At 38.6% G+C, this 18465-nt stretch overlaps 1 protein-coding gene across 2 annotated transcripts; it reads left to right on the top strand.

Annotated features, from left to right (window-relative positions):
- Positions 1 to 1180: 1180 nt before the first annotated feature.
- Positions 1181 to 13407, top strand: Ccnl1 (cyclin L1). 2 transcript variants are annotated; one of them, XM_076867171.2, is made up of 11 exons: positions 1181 to 1477; positions 1556 to 1630; positions 1913 to 2022; positions 7632 to 7752; positions 9122 to 9186; positions 10934 to 11033; positions 11137 to 11241; positions 11336 to 11477; positions 11876 to 11987; positions 12084 to 12182; positions 12617 to 13407. In XM_076867171.2, the coding sequence occupies exons 1-11, from the start codon at positions 1181 to 1183 to the stop codon at positions 12963 to 12965; spliced, it is 1575 nt and encodes a 524-aa protein (XP_076723286.1). In that variant the 3' UTR covers positions 12966 to 13407. The 2 variants fall into 2 exon arrangements, with proteins under 2 accessions (XP_076723286.1, XP_076723287.1); XM_076867172.2 differs by lacking the exons at positions 1181 to 1477; positions 1556 to 1630 and adding an exon at positions 3716 to 3788 and having other exon boundaries at positions 1934 to 2022.
- Positions 13408 to 18465: the final 5058 nt, after the last annotated feature.

Below are 18465 nucleotides of genomic sequence, written 5' to 3'. Positions count from 1 at the left end.
TAAATTCCTGTGGTCAATTGGCGAATAACTGATTGCTAATGAAACTGAAGGAATTATGCCAACATTGAGTTTAGGATTTAATAATCTGAAGTTTAAATAATAATGAAAAGCAAATTCCCAAGGGAGGCTGCAGGGTCTAACGGAATGAGAACAATTTAAGCATCAGGAATATATTTTAGCACCCAAAGGAAGTCACTGATAATAATTGTATTTGTGTCTTTAGCTCACCTATCTTAAAACAGTAAAAATATAACATCATTAGATTTTTTTAGACATGGATGAATACAGGTCTATCAAAGGGCCTCTATTGTAAAAGAATATGCAGCCAGATATGGTGGTGTACACCTGTAATCCTAGCAACTCAGGAGGCAACTGAGACCCTGTCTTATCATTTAAAAGGGCTGGGGATATATACAGCTCAGCGGTAGAGCGCCTTTGGGTTCAATCCCCAGTATCACAGCCACACCTAACTTCCCTGAGTGTGTGTAAGTCAGAAAGATTCAGGAAGTGACATCGGGGAAGTTTAATGGATTAACCAACTCTCTGAACTGAACCCTGCACTCACTAGAGGGTGGGCAAAATGAACTGCTGGGGGAACCGCCCCGGGTCCACGACCACCACCTCCGCGAGTCTTAACGTACAGGTTCAGAACAAGTTTTTAAAGTAGGGTTTTTGAGCATGTTTTATTTAGTGACTTCACTGAAAAACATTAAAATGCACCCATTCCTTTGCTCACAGATCCAAGTTTCAATACGCTTTTCCAAAATCTGCCTGGAAAACAAAACAGTCCGACGGCCTAACAAAGCGGCTTCCCATCCCGAGACCAAGCGCGGGGCATAAAGACGGAGTTAGCCGAGTTCTTCCTTCCTTCCAGTCCCGGCGGTGCGCGGCAGTGCGGCCGCCTTTCCTCCCCCTGGAGGGCGTTCCCATCTCGTTCCTACCGGCCCCAGTGGCCCGAAGCTGCACTCGCCAGGGCCTTGCTGCTAGTCCTAGCGGCAGGCGGCAGGCCGCTCGCCACAGCTGGTGGGGCGGGGCTCAGGGACTAACTGACGCCGGCGTACTGACGTCAGGCGGACGCGTACGCGGCGTGAGGCGGCAGGCGTCACGGAGCGCCGCGCCGGGCGCTGTTAGTCTCGCCGGGCCGCGGCTGCGTCGGGCGTGCGTGCAGCTCGCTGCGACCATGGCGTCCGGGCCTCACCCGACCGCGGCCGCCGCCGCCACCTCGGCCGCCCCCGGCGCGGGCGGCCCCGGCTCCGGCGCGACGGCCGCCACCACGGCGGCGACGGGCGGCATCCTGATCGGCGACCGGCTGTACTCGGAGGTGTCGCTCACCATCGACCACTCGCTGATCCCGGAGGAGAGGCTGTCGCCCACGCCGTCCATGCAGGACGGGCTGGACCTGCCCAGTGAGACGGACCTGCGCATCCTGGGCTGCGAGCTCATCCAGGCCGCCGGCATCCTCCTGCGCCTGCCGCAGGTGAGTGGCCGACTGGGCCGCGGGCGGGCGGGCGGCCTAAGATGGCGGCGCCGCCTGACCGCGCTCCTCTGTCTGCAGGTGGCGATGGCGACGGGGCAGGTGCTATTTCACCGTTTTTTCTACTCCAAGTCCTTCGTCAAGCATAGCTTCGAGGTGAGCGCCACGGGGGCGGGCGCGGCGGGCTCGGGCCGGAAGCGGGGGCGGGCGGGCGGGCGAGTAGGGCAGGGCGGGCCTTTGTACCCCGCGGCGCCGGCCGCCCGGAAGCGGCCTGGCCCACGTGCGCGCCCGCGGGAGAGGCCTTGGCCCGATGATCCCGATGGTGCTGGAGGTCTGCGTACAAATAAATTCCCCGGATTCGGAGGGAGATGGCTTTTCTTAACACTACTTTGTAACTCAGTAGGCTAAAATTGGTCCCGTTTGTTGGTGATTTTTCAGATTGTTGCCATGGCCTGTATTAATCTCGCTTCGAAGATCGAAGAAGCGCCCCGAAGAATAAGAGATGTGATTAATGTATTCCACCATCTCCGCCAGTTAAGAGGAAAAAGGTAAGATTGGCATTATTGAACTTAATATCTCTTGTTATCGCTGAACTGTACACCAGTCGTCAAATCAGAACATCTTTTTCCTCAGTCCGGATCAAAGGAAAACTTAATTTAGGTGTTAATCAATGTAGGAACATTGATATGTTGAAGAAAAACTCAATTAACCAGCTATCTAAAGTTTGTAGAGGCAGTTGCATTTGTGGACAATCCTAACAGTGCTGTGAAGCCAGTCCATTGGCTTAAGATTAAACAAGAAAGGGAATACGTTTGGCTCAAGTGTGAGTGTATTCTGTAAGTTTTCTCCCCTACCCCCTCTGGAAGACTGAAGGCTGGATGTTTTAAACACTGTAGTCAAGTTAATATTGTGGCTAAGTTCTGTGTAGATTGTTATTCTATTGAAGTCCCAGTTAATTTTTTATCAATTGAGGTTGGCTTTTGTTAGAGTACTTCTCAACATTGAACTACGATATATCGCATAATACCGGATCTGAAAGGACTGCAGGATGATAAAGTTTGAAGTTTGAAGTCAAAGGGATTAAACAGGTATTTTGTTTTGGTCAGCTACAGTCTCAGTGAGTGGGTTAGAAAAATAACTCAAAAGATTGAGTTGCATTTAGATATGGCCCTTTTATTTGCTCTTGTAAGAAAATACAGAGAGACTGAAACAGTATCTTTAGGTGTTGTGATAACCTGATAACTTATGTGGATCTATGTGTTCTTGAGGCAGTACCAAAAAGAGCTAGTTGTAGGGCTTCCTGTATCTATAGGTGACTTCTAGCAGAAGACTATTCATGGTGTAGGTTAGCTTTTGTGTTCACTTTTAAGGAATTGTGGTGCTGTGCTAAGTTTGAAAGGAAGGTGGTTAAAAAGGATTATAAGTTGTTTTGGGGATCGGGTGTTGGTTAGTGCCAAAATAGTATCCTATATAAGTAGTTCCTTTTGGCAGAGTCTAGTTGGCAGTAATGGAATTATCTAGACATGCATGTATTAAAGTAACTTTTAAAACGATTAGCCTAGTCAGAAAATCCAAAACATTGCTATCCAGATATATTCCTAGCATTTTTAGTTTTCTTACATGCTTTTTCTTCCCAATCTTTTCTCAATCATCCTGTGTCCAAGATTGGAGTCGTTTTTATTTAATTTTAAAATAACTTTAGTTCCATGGTGAGGAATCTTTGGAAATAAGAGGATTTCAAATTGGTATTTACTGTGGTCTGAAATTAAATCTGCGTTTTAAGATGTGGCTGATTTCTTCAGAGTGCTGTAAACAAAATTACTAATATTCATTGTTAGAGGATTCTGTTTTCTTAAAGGAAGTAGTTTTCCGGTAGTATTTGAATCCTTGAGCCAACTGTTACATGATCACATATGATTATCTTTTTTGAAGTTTTCCTGTGATGTCTTCCTTGATGTCAGAACAGAATCTTTTTACTATAAAAACCTTGGAATTTAAAATTATCCCTTCTGATTGTTGTGTCTGATGTAACTGTTTTTTGGCCATTATGAGAAATACATTTTGTTTCAATCTTAGAAGTCTGATTATAGCATGAAATTTAAAAGGAGTTAATTGCATGGAAGCCCTTTTTTTAAAAAGCAGATGTAAAGTGTTTCTATGCATATTACAAGTTTACTCAAACACGTAACTTGTATATGTTATTAACTTCAACTCTTTTTTCCCTTGCAACCGACTATACAGCGACCAGCTACATTTACCAAAGCCTGGGTGATGTGGAGTGGTACATAGAGATGAAGCTGTCGTCATGGCAACAGTGAGTGAAGTATCGAAAATCCCCAAGGAGAAGCCAGTGCTCTGAGAATAGGTCACTGGAATCGGGGACTAACAGGTTGGCCACTGGTGAACCATTTAGAAAAACTCCTGTTTCTTGTTATAAGCTTTTGTCTTTGCTGTCCAAGTTATTATTATAACTGTAGTTTAGTTTTGCTTTTTTTTTTTGTTTTTCTTTTGCATAGGTTGATAGGTTGTCATTTGAAAGTACTGTCAATATTACATTTAGGTAAGCTATAGGGTGTCAGTTTGTCTTTATATATTTGTTTTAGATTAGTTTGTGCATATTTAAATTTTTTTTGTGACATTCAAAATTACTGGGTTACTACATTGTTCATGTAGCTTCTAGGTCATTGTTTTTTACTTTTGGATACACAGTAAAATCACTAGAGGCAATTTTTTAAAAAAGATTGATGCCTAATTCTTAACCTGAGTCATTTGGCCTATTCCCTTGCAGTTTTTTATTTTGTGAAAATTGTCTTGTAAAGTTCAGAATAAATGGCTGAATTTAAAGGGACGATTGCTTTTTTACTTAAGTAGTTGTGTTTATTATGTATTATGGTCTTAGTAAATTAAGAGTTTTTTGGGGGCGGGGGCTGTTTTTCAGGAGCCGAAAGGTTTGTGTAAGACAAATTTTCAAAGACTGGTTGAACCATTCTTAGTGGTGACTATTGTGATATTTTAATATGTCTATAAAGTTAGAAGTTGTTAGGTGTTATTGTCATGTCGTCCAGTAACCACCTGCAGTTTATTTCCACAGTTCTACAGGTAGCCTTTAGATTAACACCTCTGTAGAATGTTGCTTTTTTGAAATAGGCAGTACAAATTCCTATGTATAGTAGCAGTCTTCCCCTCCTATACCACTCATCTGGTTTTAGTATAGTGTCTTGAACTAGTTCCAGAAAGTCTCTTATCTGGTAGCCCTGAGTAAGTTTAATCATGTCTAGACCTTTAAAGAGTTTTTGTTGTTGAGTTGTATTTCAGTTTAATTACTCCCAAGAAAGTAGCTTGTCAGATAAACTTCTAATGACCAAAAAGACAGGGCTTTCTAAAATCTGAAAATTACTCTCATTTGAGTTAATCAGAAAGATCTGACAAAAACTTAAAGCAGAAAAGGGTAGAGTGCAATAGTTTGTGTGTTGATGATAAAAATTATTTCTAATTACTCTGGGTAGACAAAGACTTAATTTTTATCTCTGAAGGGATTTTTTTAAATGCCTCCTGTTCAAGACTATCGACAGAGAAGGTTTTATGGTTTTATCTGTTTGGGGAAGAAATTCTAGTAGACTTCAGTTCAAGATTACTATGTTGCTACAAAAAGAACAATTGATTTCTAGTTCCGTAAAAAGGGCTTGCTTACTGCTGGTTTATGAATGAGATATATTTTTCTGTTTCTGAAAAACTCAAATAGTAGTTGTAAATTTTGTTTTTCCAGCCTGATTTATGAAATAAAACCATATGTCTACAAAAATAACTTTAAAACGTCAGTAATAGGACTAAAAGAAAAAGTGTATATTTGAATTTTAGTGAAACAGTGGGTTTGTTTCTTCACTCTATTTTGAAGGAAAGAAAGTAACAATTATGACAATTTAGATGGAATAACTCTGAGGTCAGGTTAATAGCTATAATTCATTTAAGTGTTTAGCTATTTAACTGCAAGAACAAATAAGTTCTATCATCATTTGAAGGCATCTCTTAAAGCAGGGGGGTTTTTTTGGTAAGAGGTATAGATAAATTGGTTCAACATAAATGGATAAAACTGAGAACTTTGCCTTCATGAAATTATATTTTTGGAGGGATTTTAATGGTATGGTTTGCTATCTGGATTGCAGGGAGTTAATAATTAATTTGTGTATTATGTTAACACTGGAGGTTTTCTATCTCCTAATGCCAGTTGACAGAGTCATCAGATAACCAGTCATTAATTAAAAAGTCAAGTGGATTTGATTTTCTAAACTAATGATAAAACCTGAAAAATAATCTAAAGGTCTTGGGAATGTGTTCAATATAAATGTTGGTAGCTCTCTTTGGCATTGTTTGATTCCCTTCCCCCCCTTCAAATAGAAATTTGTAGCCTATTGCTCTAATAAAATGGCTTTGTCATGATGCTGATATTAAGAGAAGTCATCCCCAAGATTGTTGGCCTTATTCCTCACTCTTTTTTGTAGCTGTAATGGCCGTTGAACTTAGTGACAGACATTTTTCAGCATTAGATAATAACCAATTTTGCTTTTTCATCTTGTCAGTTCTGCCAATTTTTGTTTAATGTAACTCAATAAAAAGTATGTAGAATAATTAGAAGAAGTCAAGCATTTCAGTTTTAGACTATGTCAGGTGAGGAAAAGTATTATTTTTACTTTTTTTTAAAAAAACATAACATCCCCAGAGGGAGTTAGTTAATGTAGTTCATGAGGTCAGTTTTTACGTGTTGGGTGTACATTGAGATAAATACTCAGAGTGACAGTCTTAAAAATAGATGCATAGAAAAAATATTTAATCTTTTGACTGAAAATAAATTGGGTGTGAGGGAAAATAAAGTCATGTTTTACCCATTCACTTATGTTTTCTTATTAAAATGTCCTTTTTGTTGGTTAGAACTACAAAAGTATTAAAGGACATAGTAAATTCCATATACTTTTAAAAAATGGAAAGTTTCGTTCCTTAATGTTTCATTAACCAAATTGACAGTTAAAATTGTAAGACATGCTGGGCCGGGTGGTGCATACCTGTAATCCCAGAGGCTCAGGAGGATCAGGAATTCAAAGCCAGCCTTAGCCACTAAGCAACTTAGTGAGACCCTGTCTCTAAATAAAAGATTAAAATATAGAAATAATATTAAAAAGACTGGGGATATGGCTCAGTGATTAAGTGCCCCTGGGTTCAATTCCCGGGTACCTAATTATGAGACATAAGATATTATCATCTTCAATACTGGGAGAAAAGAGGTGGGGTATTGTTTTCCCCTATATAAAAAATAAAACATTTGGGACAGCATTGTTTTGTTAGTTATTTTTAAAACATTGAACCATCAACATAGATAACCTTTTTGAAGTTATCAAAATTTAGTCTGGCACAGACCTTGAATGTATTCTGGTAACCTCACTATGCCCTTTGTTCTCTTCTGCATTTCATAGACATGTATAGCCAGGTTTAAGGCTAGATCTCAGATTACTTTTTGAATTTTGAACCTGTTTTTAAGATTTGGTATATTTCTTTGGAAATTGAGAAATCCTTAGTGTTCGTAGGTTTTTTGTTTTTGGTTTTTTTTTTTTTTTTTTTTTTTTTGGTTAGTAGAGATATGTTCTTGAAACAATTGGTTTAAATAAATTGTTCCCTAAGGGAAATCAAAATTAGCTATTGACTGGTTTTTCAGTAGTTTTTATTTTGGTGATTAACTAGCTACGAGTTGAATTCAAATGAATTTTAAAAGCACTGTTTTTATGAGGATTTTTCTTGCACTATAAATCTTCAAGAGCACATTAGTTTTGTCATTGGGAAGTCTCTGGAGGCTAATGAGGTTTGTGATGATCATGATGTGAAGTTAAGTCTAAGATGAAAAAAATTGATGAGGATAAATTTGAGAGTATTGAAGTGATGTCTTCTCTATTTTGTTGGAGTTGAGTTTGTTCCTTTAGGAACTTAAGTCTAGATCTATGTAATTAGTATAACTTGGACAGCACAAGATTAATGCTTTTAACTTGTTTGCAGGAGTTTAAAAAGCTGGTTTCTGTTGCCAATAGTTGGTTGGAAGGGAAAACGGAGATGCCACAAATAAAATTTTTTGGATGTGCAAAACAGTTTTGATTTTATTTCTTACAAACTATAGGACTCCAAGCCCCCTGATCCTTGATCAGAACTACATTAACACCAAAAATCAAGTTATCAAAGCAGAAAGGAGGGTGCTAAAGGAGTTGGGATTTTGTGTTCATGTCAAGCATCCCCATAAGGTGAGTGGTAGAATATAGAAATTCTGTTTTCGTAAGTATTAGGGCTTTTTGTAAAATTTTTACTTTACCTTGGGTTTGTTATATATTTTGAGAGTTAAATTTGGTTTTAAAAACATTCTTTTGGATGTTGAGATTTATAATAAAATGGAAGTGAAGACATAGGTTCAAATCTCCACTCTTAATTGTGTGATCATAATGATAACCTATGGTTAAGTCTGTTTTCCTACCTTAAAAATAGGTGGTGATGTGTACCTTATTCTTAGGAACAAATAATGATTCCTGCAGAAGTGCTTGGAGTGGTTTATTATTTATTGTGCAGTGGTCCATGCCTATAATACCAGCAACTTGGGAGGCTGAGGCAGGAAGACCATAAATTTCAGGCCAGCCTGGGCAACTTTGCAAGACCCTATCTCAAAAACAAAACAAAAATATATAATTTATGAGAGCTGGGTGGATTTTTGAGGGATAGCTCATTGGTGGAACACTTGGCCTGGCATGTGCAAGCTCTCAATACCAGGGGAGGAGTCCTAAGGAATAAAGTGTTCAGTGTATTATTTGCTCATTGTTACCATTATTAGAAGTTCATTAGTTTCTCTCATCATCTCGGCTTTCTCATTTATATAGGCACAATGGTTGCAGGAGTGGGTGCTTGGGTCAGGACATTTCTGAGACAGCAACTTAGCGTGGCTCTACTGTTAACTGGGCCCATTAAAAGAGATCTCATTTTCTCCTTTTTAAGATTGTAAAATGGAGTGAAGGTAATAGGGATCTGGAAACACTTGACATGTAAACAGTGTTCCTTTTTTTTTTTTTTTTTTTTTTAACATGCAGAATGTACCTTGGGAGATACGATGAAATAGTTTAAACAGTGCCCGTTACAAAGTGAAGTGTTTGTTAAAAATACAAAGTATTCTTGCTGGGCAGGGTGGCATATGTCTATATTCTCAGAAGCTTAGGAGACTGAGAGGCAGGAGGATCTCGAGTTTAAGTGACCTCAACAATAGCGAGGCACTAAGCAACTCAGAAACTGTCTCTAAATAAAATACAAAAAAGGGCTGGGTAATTGGCTCAGTGGTTGAGTTTCCCTGAGTTCAATTCGTAGTATTCCCCACCCCCAATATATACATGTATAAACGTAAAGTATTCTCGTTAAATTTTTAACCATCATTTTTCTCCAACTTTGGAACATATTTCTAATCTAATAACTCATTGAATCTCAGGTGCATTTTAGATTGGTCTATCTATATTTTCTGCAATTTAGAGAAATTAGTACTTGTATCTAATATTTGCAGTTACTTTGAAATAGAATTCTGTACTCTGCAAGGATTATCAGTATGCTAAATTGAATTTTTTCTCCCTTGTCCTTTAGATCATTGTTATGTATTTACAAGTCTTAGAATGTGAACGTAATCAAACCCTGGTTCAAACTGCCTGGTAAGTTCCTTTATTACATTTCTTTCCTAGCCAGGAAAACAGAAGCAGAAATAAAGTAAGTTTCATTTTCCCTTTCCAAAATGAGATGAGTTTGTTTTGGGGCTTTTTCTTTTTTTGTTTTATGACCAAAAGGTAAATAATGCTTATTTCTGCTTCCTGTTTTCTTGGCTTGACTAATTACTTTAAATGGAGAACTCAATTTAACTTTGTTCTTTTTTCTACTCTTTAATTAAAGGGTAGTCCATGATGGTAAGTCATAGAACTCTGCCCTCTGCACTTCAGCCCATGACCTCAGGATGGCCTGATTGGCTGCCCTGCTCTCCAGCCAATCCAGTGCAAGCTCTCATCCGAGATTCACTGAAGTGGTCCATATCCATCTGGCAGCATCTTCTAGTTCTGTCGGGGTGTCAAAAGGATTTGTATATTTGTTTCTAGAAGTAACTATTCAACATGCCTATGTATTTAATGTATACCTGTAACTATCAAAATGAATAGTTCATTTTTGATAGATTTTGTTGTCCAGCCACTATGAATTAAATGGTTTTTTAAATTAGGAGTATGAGTAAATCTCTACTTATAGTGTGTGTAGCATGAATTCTGCCAAAGGAGGCTACAATGAGTAGCTTTAAATGGACATCAGTGCCCATGTTGGGTTAATTTACAGCTGCTGAGCTTTTGCAGACAGTAATATTAAAAAGAAGTACTTCATTTTTAAAAGAAAAGCTAATATGACTTAAATGCTTTTGAACTTGGACCTTTGAGATACAGATATAAGACTTGGAAGCTGGCTAAGGTCAAGCAAGGAGATTGTGGTTCAGTCACAATTCTCTTTAAGATTGTTGATATTCAAGAATTAAGTTTTATATTCTGGATTTTTCTACTGAGATGTCTTTTTGACTGCCATGCATCTTTTGGACTCAGTAAATATTAATAATAGCAAAGTCTCATTGCTTTTATGAAATGCATGATTTTTAATGTATTCTATAAAATTTTAAGTTTTAAATGGATGACAGGATTTTTAAAAAGAAATAATCCATTTAATTTTAGTTTAAGCTTTTAAAGAATTTGTAAGATTTCTTTGTTAGTTTAGGAATATTGTGGGGGAAGGTTTACTAAAAATTTCAGCTGTTTATTTAATTAGTTTATTGCTTTTATTTATATGCTTAGTTCCAAAAAAAAGGTATGTAAACAAGGCCATTATGTATACTTAATGCTCTTCATTTTCTACCTAGGTTTGTTGAAGTAGCTTAGTTTTCTTAATTTTAAGTGTAACTTGGTGAGTTCTTACTAAAAAATGCCTTTTTACCCCTGTCACAGCATTTTGAGTTTCTGAAAGAACTTGGTTGACACTGCTTTTCATTGTGGATAAAGGAGAGATGGTCAACAATTAATGGCTTGAAGTATTATTGGAGTGGTTTATTGTTTCTGAAATTAATCATGTCATAGTTAACTTTTAGAGCATTGCTTTTTGTAGAAATACATTAAAAGAATTTAGGGGTAAGTTCTGTAAGGAATAGTAAGATGAAATTATTTAAAAGGTCTTTGGTTTTATATAGGACAACTGAAGAATGGTCCTGGTATTCTACTTCTGATTCTTTGAGCTAAGAATTGTTATATGCTAGAATATAAGAATGTAAATGTATAAGAGAAGAAAAAAGAATGAATTAGATTGAGTCTCCAATATAATGTAAGCTTCAGAAGAACTGGTTTGTTTATATACAAAGCTTATAGTTGAAATATTTTTCAGGAATTATATGAATGACAGTCTTCGAACCAATGTTTTTGTTCGCTTTCAACCAGAGACTATAGCATGTGCTTGCATCTACCTTGCAGCTAGAGCACTTCAGGTAGGTGTACACAATCTGATTTGTTCCATGTGATAAATCTCAAGTTACAGTGATTCCAGTGAACACCAGCAAAAGTTTGAAGCATTCTCTCTTTCTGGCGTAGATTCCATTGCCAACTCGCCCCCATTGGTTTCTTCTTTTTGGTACTACAGAAGAAGAGATCCAGGAGATCTGCATAGAGACGCTTAGACTTTACACCAGAAAAAAGGTGACCCTCTCTACTCAAGTTGGTGCTAATTTTGTCAGTCAAGAAGCTAAATGACTTTAAAGGGGAAATACTAACTTCATTTTTTCTCTAACAGCCTAATTATGAATTGTTAGAAAAAGAAGTAGAAAAAAGGAAAGTAGCCTTGCAGGAAGCCAAATTAAAAGCAAAGGGATTGAATCCTGATGGAACTCCAGCCCTTTCAACCCTTGGTGGATTTTCTCCAGCCTCTAAACCATGTAAGACACATTCAGGATTAAAATTAAGTTGTGGTTGGGGCTGGGGATGTGGCTCAAGTGGTAGCGCACTCGCCTGGCATGCGTGCAGCCCGGGTTCAATTCTCAGCACCACGTACAAACAAAGATGTTATGTCCGCCGATAACTAAAAAATAAATATTAAAAAAAATTCTCTCTCCTCTCTCACTCTCTCTTTAAAAAAAAAAAAAATTTAAGTTGTGGCATCATTGTTGCAAAATGTCAGCATTTAACAGTTGCCTAGAAACAAAAATATTAAGCTGTTTCTATTTCCCTGACAAAATCTGATAAAGGTGATACTTAGAAGCATAGGGTTTACATTTTGAAACAACTTTGCCCTGTTAAATCCAGTAGTTAATGTGTCCTTATTATGTCGTCAAAGCATCACCAAGAGAAGTGAAAGCTGAAGAGAAATCACCCATTTCCATTAGTGTGAAGACTGTCAAAAAGGAACCTGAGGATAGACAGCAGGCATCCAAAAGCCCTTATAATGGGTGAGTGCTTGAATTGGAAACTGGTTTGAGGGATCATATTCTTGCTTTCTAACATGCTCAGTATGTAACTAAAATGTTGTTTTTGTTTTTTTGAAGTGTAAGAAAAGATAGCAAGAGAAGTAGAAATAGCAGAAGTGCTAGTCGATCAAGGTCAAGAACACGGTCACGTTCTAGATCCCATACTCCAAGAAGACAGTAAGTATATGATGCCTCAGGAAGGCATCTTATTTGGAGTCTTTAGAGGTTACACTTTAAAATACTGAAGACAGATTTTTCAAAGTTAGGCTAGGATTAGACTTTTCTGGGCTGAGGGGTGGGTAACCAGGGATTTAACTCAGGGACACTTGGCCACTAAACCACATCCCCAGCCCTTTTTTTGATTTTATTTAGAGAGAGGATCTCAATGAGTTGCTTAGCACCTCACTTTTTGCTGAGGCTGGCTTTGAACTCGGTGATCTTCCTGTCTCAGCCTCCGGAGCCGCTGGGATTACAGGTGTGCACCGAGTCATAGATTCTGGCTTATCCTTGATGTTACAGCTGATTTTTTGGTGCCTGTTAGTAAGCACCAACCAATACAGTCTGTTCTCTATAGAATCTGAATCTAAACCTCTATTTTTTATTGTCTTAAGTTATAATAATAGGCGGAGTCGATCTGGAACATACAGCTCAAGATCAAGAAGCAGGTCCCGCAGTCATAGTGAAAGCCCCCGAAGACATCATAATCATGGTTCTCCTCACCTTAAAGCCAAGCATACCAGAGAGGATTTAAAAAGTTCAAATAGACATGGTCATAAAAGGAAAAAATCTCGTTCTCGATCTCAGAGCAAGACTCGGGATCACTCAGATGCTGCCAAGAAACACAGGCATGAAAGGGGACATCATAGGGACAGGCGCGAAAGATCGCGCTCCTTTGAGAGGTCCCATAAAGGGAAGCACCATGGTGGCAGTCGCTCAGGACATAGCAGGCACAGGCGCTGACTCTTCTGTGAGCAGGCATCGGTTCCTGGTTTTACCTATCTGCAGCGTGACAGATGGACTCAATCAAAACATGAAAAGCAAACTGATTAGGATTCGATTTCTTAAACCTTCTAGGTCTCTAGAAACACTGAGGACATTTTCTTTTGAAAAGAACTATGTTAAATTTTTTTGCACATTAAAATGCCCTAGCAGTATCTAATTGAAAACCATGGTCAGGTTCAATTGTACTTTATTAATAGTTGTGTATTGTTTATTGCTATAAAAACTGGAGCGTGAATTCTGTAAAAATGTATCTTATTTTTATACAGATAAAAATTGCAGACATTGTTCTATTTAAGTGGGTTATTTGTTTAAATGATGGTGAATACTTTCTTAACACTGGTTTGTCTGCATGTGTAAAGATTTTTACAAGGAAATAAAATACAAATCTTGTTTTTCTAAACGGCTTCAAATATCTTATTTAAATAAATTATTAAAAAGCAAAATTTTAGTAGTAAAGTGGCTGTACTGATTTTTCTGACACTTGTTCTTTCCTCCAGTACATGTAGTTTGGGGTTATTAAAATGTAATTCTTTGCGTTGCGAGTGGTTTGTAAATAGTCTTTATATAGGAAAAGCAAATGGGAATGGCTCAGTAATATTATTATGGCTCCAAGACTCACTTGAATTCACTTGAATGCTTCCAGAAGGTTATTTTTGCTAGTCTTTTAGTACTTATTATTTCTAAAGTGAAATGCCCTATTGAACAAATCAAAACTTTTAACATGACAGTTAATAAGACCCAATCGTTGGAGTTGAACATTTTATGTGATTTAAGACAGGTAATGTTGTGATTATATCTAGGCAGGGAGTAATTCAGGTGAGGCCCCTGAGCTTTCCTGGGTGATGAAACTGAAGACAAATGATGAATGAATGAGCCCCAGCTGTGTTTATTTCCCCAAACCTGGTAGACATGAATTTAGAAAGATAAAAAAGAAAATTTTCTGCTATGTTACTTAAATAAGGAGCAGAAGACATTTTTGGAATATCTTTGATATTTCTATTTTATGTGATTTTATATATTGCTGAACTATAAATTGGTACTTTGTTAATTGTGTGTATGTATGTATGTATAGGGTTTTTTTTTTTTTTAGGTTGTGGATGGACACAATAGCTTTAATTTTTATGTGGTGCTGAGGATCAAACCCACTGCCTTAGATGTGTACTAGGCAAGCACTCTACCACTGAGCTACAGCCCCAGCCTCTACAACTTGGTACTTCTGAAGAATGTCAGCTGCCTCCTAATAATGTTTCCAAGACAGGCTTGGAAGGAAGGCAAGGAAAATAATGGCAGTCAACAGAGGTCCTATTAGTTTTGAGTTACGTTATCAAATTACTTGTCATGTGCCTTTTCTTTCTTGTAAATGGAAAGGGTTGAGGGGCCATGTGGAAATGGGCAGTTGAGCATATATGCCCACATGTAGTATGAGGCTTGTGTTTAGAGGTGGCTTTGTAGACGAGGGTGTCTTAGTTTGTTGTACTGTGCTTTTTGTGTGCCAGTTTCCTAGGCTATTAAGAAATTTGCCACCATTTGCTGCTTTTAACTTTTTTAAAAATATTTTTTAGTTGTAAGTGAGCAGTTTTTCATTTTTATGTAGTGCTGAGAATCGAACCCAGTGCCTCCCATGTGCTAGGTGAGCACTCTACCACTAAAACTTTTTTAATATGCTTTTTCAAATAAATGCATTTTCTAGGTTTTGCTTTAACAGTTTTACATAGCACTTGGTTATCGTCCCCATCAACACCGTGATCTGAACCAAAAGCCGTTCTCATTTAAATTTTGAGTTTCCAACAAGATAATTTCATAATATTTGTTTGCATTTCAAATAGGAGTGCAGTCCTTTGTTCCAGAGGTAGAAGTTGGAGGGCAGCCAACCTGGTTTATACACAAAATCCCCAGTCTACCTCCCTCCCTTGTATTTGGAAAGAATACAAATGATTTCATATTTTCGTCTATAAGGTGAGGGCTTGGGAAACAACCAAGATGCCGCTTGTCAAGTTGACTGTAGTTGCTGTGCCATCGAGCCCCAAATTCGCTCAATCTTCACATGCTTGTTGCTTGTTGCTTTGTTCAGATGAGGGCCATTTATGTTCTGTTGGATTTAGGCACAGATTTTCTCTTCTGTGCATAATATATTTGAAGAAACTGGGTCAGGTACTAAGGAATTTTCCATATTCTGTGTTGCTCATTGTATGGTGTCACTGAACATACTTTTCTGTTCCCTATATTTCTTACAAACTGGCAGCTCTTGGTCAGTTTCAGGTAGGAGGACCTTAATTAATTAATTAATTAATTAATAATATTTCTTTTTTGCAGTGAATTGAAGCCAGGGCCTGGAGCATGCTAGGCTATCTCACTATCTTTGTTTCCCCACTACCGCTGTAAATCATCTTAATGAGAATATTTGGTCCTAATTCTGATTTTTAATAGACTTTCTGCCTTGTTATGCAAAGTTAATTTGGGTTTTATAGTTCATATCTTAATTATGAAGACCAGTGACATTCTTAACGGCCCATTTTAAAACAAAGTGAATGAAATGGTAATAGGTTGAGCTTCCTTAATCTAAAATCCAAAATGCTTCGAAATCTGGAACTATTTGCCAACATTTATATATAAATGTGATGGGTCAATGTACATAAACTGTTTTAGGTACAAAATTACTAAAAATACTATGTGAAATTATTAACAGGCTGTATGTAGAGGTGTATGTGAAACATGCATGACCAGCAACTGGGAAGTGGAGTCAGGAGGACAGCCAGTAAATTTGCAAGACCTTGTTTCAAAATAGAAAGGGTTGGGGATGTGGCCTGGTGATCAGGTGTCTCGGCCCAGGACCAAAACAATGATGAATTAAGTTTGGACTTGGGTCCCAACCCCAAGAAATCTCAGTAAATATACACACAAAATCCAAAAAGTACCCAAAATGCTTCTGGAAACAGTTCTTCACCTAGGTTTTGCTTTAACAGTTTTACATAGCACTTGGTTATTGTCCCCATCAACACCATGATCTGAACCAAAAGCCTTTCTCATTTAAATTTTGAGTTTCCAACAAGATAATTTCATAATATTTGTTTGTCCTAAAAGCCATTTCTTAACTCACCATGAGCTGTAGTAAGTTAATTATGTAGAATTTTTTTTTCCCTCAAAGACCAAATTTTTTAAAGCGAAGTAGAACAAATAGGCACATGGGAGAGCCTGGGTATCTGACTCAGAAGGATTCTTGTACACAGCCTCAAGCCTGTGTCCATTCTGAAAGGCTGGAACATCTTGACTTTAACCATTTATGAAACATACCACCAGCTGTCTTGACACTTAAGATCTCATCCATTCATTCCATCAATTCATTTATTTCAAATTTGAGCTTTTTTTGGAGGGGCTGGGGGTACTGGGGATTGAACTCAGGGCACTTAAACACTGTGCCATATCCTCAACCCTTTTTTGTTGGGTCTCAATTGCTTAGGGCCTCGATAAATTGCAGAGGCTAGCTTTGAACTTGGGATTCTCCTGCCTTAGCCTCCTGAGCCACTGGAATACAGGTGTGTGCTACCAAGCATGTTTTTTTTTTTTTTTTTTTTTTTAATCCAACTACCTGTGGGAAACCAACCTTGCATGTGACTGAGTCACACTCCCCGGCTGGGTGCTGAGGCACTCAGTTACATAAATGTGGCAGAGCTTTCCCCACCCTTCTTGGGTTCGAGGATCGGTGTCTCGTGCATGGGTGTGTCTTGCTACAGCCCCATGGGTGAAGCTATGCTCACCTGTTCCTTTGTAATATAACCCCCGCCCTGATTAGGATAGAATCTTTCATGGAAGTGCCTTGTGTGTGTCCCCTTCTAATACTGTGCCCTTGGGTGTGGCCTACCCAGGTGTCAATCAACCTGCTGACAGTGGACATCATGAAGATAGACTCAGCCCCCTGAAACCTGACCCCTTGCCTCATTTGAATAGCTTCTCCTCCATAAAAGGGGTCATCGGTACTCTTGCTCTCTCTCTTACTGTGGACCCTTAAGGTCAGAGGAGCCAACACAGCGACCCCAAATAAAAAGGTATTTGTGTCTCTTGTGTGGTTATTTTGTGCAGCCCAGTCAGCCTGTTTAACTAGAGTAAACCCTGAGCCTTTTAGTTGTGAGAACAGAAACCCAGCAACTACCCTTCCATAAATGTTTATATTACTTTTACACAGATAAGACTAAACCCAGGCATGGTGGCACCTACCTCTAATCCCAGCCACTTGGAGGCTGAGGCACAAGGATCTTAAATTCAGGGTCAATCTGAGCAACTTAGCCAGATCCTGTCTCAAAATTTTCTTAGAAGGGGCTAGGGATGTAGCTTACTACAATACGCTTGGGTTCAATTCCCAGTGCTGGGGAAGAAAAAAAGAGTCTGAAGAGCGCAGTTAGAAGAACAGGTTGGGGGTAGCAAGCTGGTGGTCCCTGAGCCAAATCTCAACCTTCACATGCTTCTTTGGTATGTTTTGGTTTTGTTTTAAGTGGTGCAGGGAACACTAAACTGTGTCCCAGAGAGCAGAGCTTTGTGGGACACAAGAGCTGATACTGGCACAGACGGTGGAGTCGAAGGGCCTGGGCTCAGTGCTTGGCACAGTCCTAACTTCTGCAAATCAAACATCCTGTATGCAGGTGTTGGGAAGATTAAAGGATAACATATGTAAGATGCTGCACATAGAGTTGAGCTTGCAGGAAATGGCAATGAGTATCAGGTTTATGGATACTGACTGCAGTGTCTTGCAGATTGGTTTCCTAGGGCTGCTGTAACAAACTTCCACTAGCTGGTGGCTTAAGACAACAAAGACTCGTTCTCTGACAGTTCTGGAGTCCAGAAGTCTGAAATCAAGGTGATGGGAAGCTGTGCGTCTTGCTGGCTTCTGTGCTTCCCAGAACCCTTGATGTTCTTTGATTTGTGACCACATCACTCCAGATTCTGTCTGTCTTCAACTCTCGCTAAATTTCCTGCTCATGTCCTATTTTATGCTGAGGGTCCAACATAGAACTATACATTTCCTTTAGTCATTATGTCCCTTGTCTTCTTTCATCTGGAATAGTTCTGTCTTTACTTTTTAAAAAATTATTGTTTTAAAGAAAAAGTAAATATTTTTTTCCCAGGGCCATGTGCACTGAACTATGTCACCCACCCTTTTTATGTATTTTTTATTTGGAGACAGGGTCTGGCTAAGTTGCCCAGGCTGTCATACTCCACTTTGCCTGGCACACACATCATCTCAATATGTGCTCTTTCTATTAAATTATAGCCCATTACTAGGATTATTATTATTATTATTATTATTATTATTATTATTATTATTTTTGCTCAGATTATCCCAAATAAGGCCAACAGGAACCCCTTTAAAATAGTTCCTTTAAAAAAAATAGTTCCTATGAACATCTTAAAGACTTTTTTCCACATGTGTGACTCAAGTCACACCATCTGTGCGTTCTCTAGGTAT

This window comes from Callospermophilus lateralis, chromosome 10, assembly GCF_048772815.1.
Source record: "Callospermophilus lateralis isolate mCalLat2 chromosome 10, mCalLat2.hap1, whole genome shotgun sequence".
NCBI lineage: Eukaryota > Metazoa > Chordata > Mammalia > Rodentia > Sciuridae > Callospermophilus > Callospermophilus lateralis.
This window is presented reverse-complemented; position numbering and strand designations above follow the sequence as displayed.

Bases quoted from the DNA above. Each gene is read 5' to 3' on its own strand.
- Ccnl1 (XM_076867171.2), top strand. From the start codon at position 1,181: ATGGCGTCCGGGCCTCACCCGACCGCGGCCGCCGCCGCCACCTCGGCC. The intron at 1,478-1,555 runs GTGAGTGGCCGA...CTCTGTCTGCAG, and splicing joins TCCTCCTGCGCCTGCCGCAG to GTGGCGATGGCGACGGGGCA. The intron at 12,183-12,616 runs GTAAGTATATGA...TATTGTCTTAAG, and splicing joins TCCCATACTCCAAGAAGACA to TTATAATAATAGGCGGAGTC.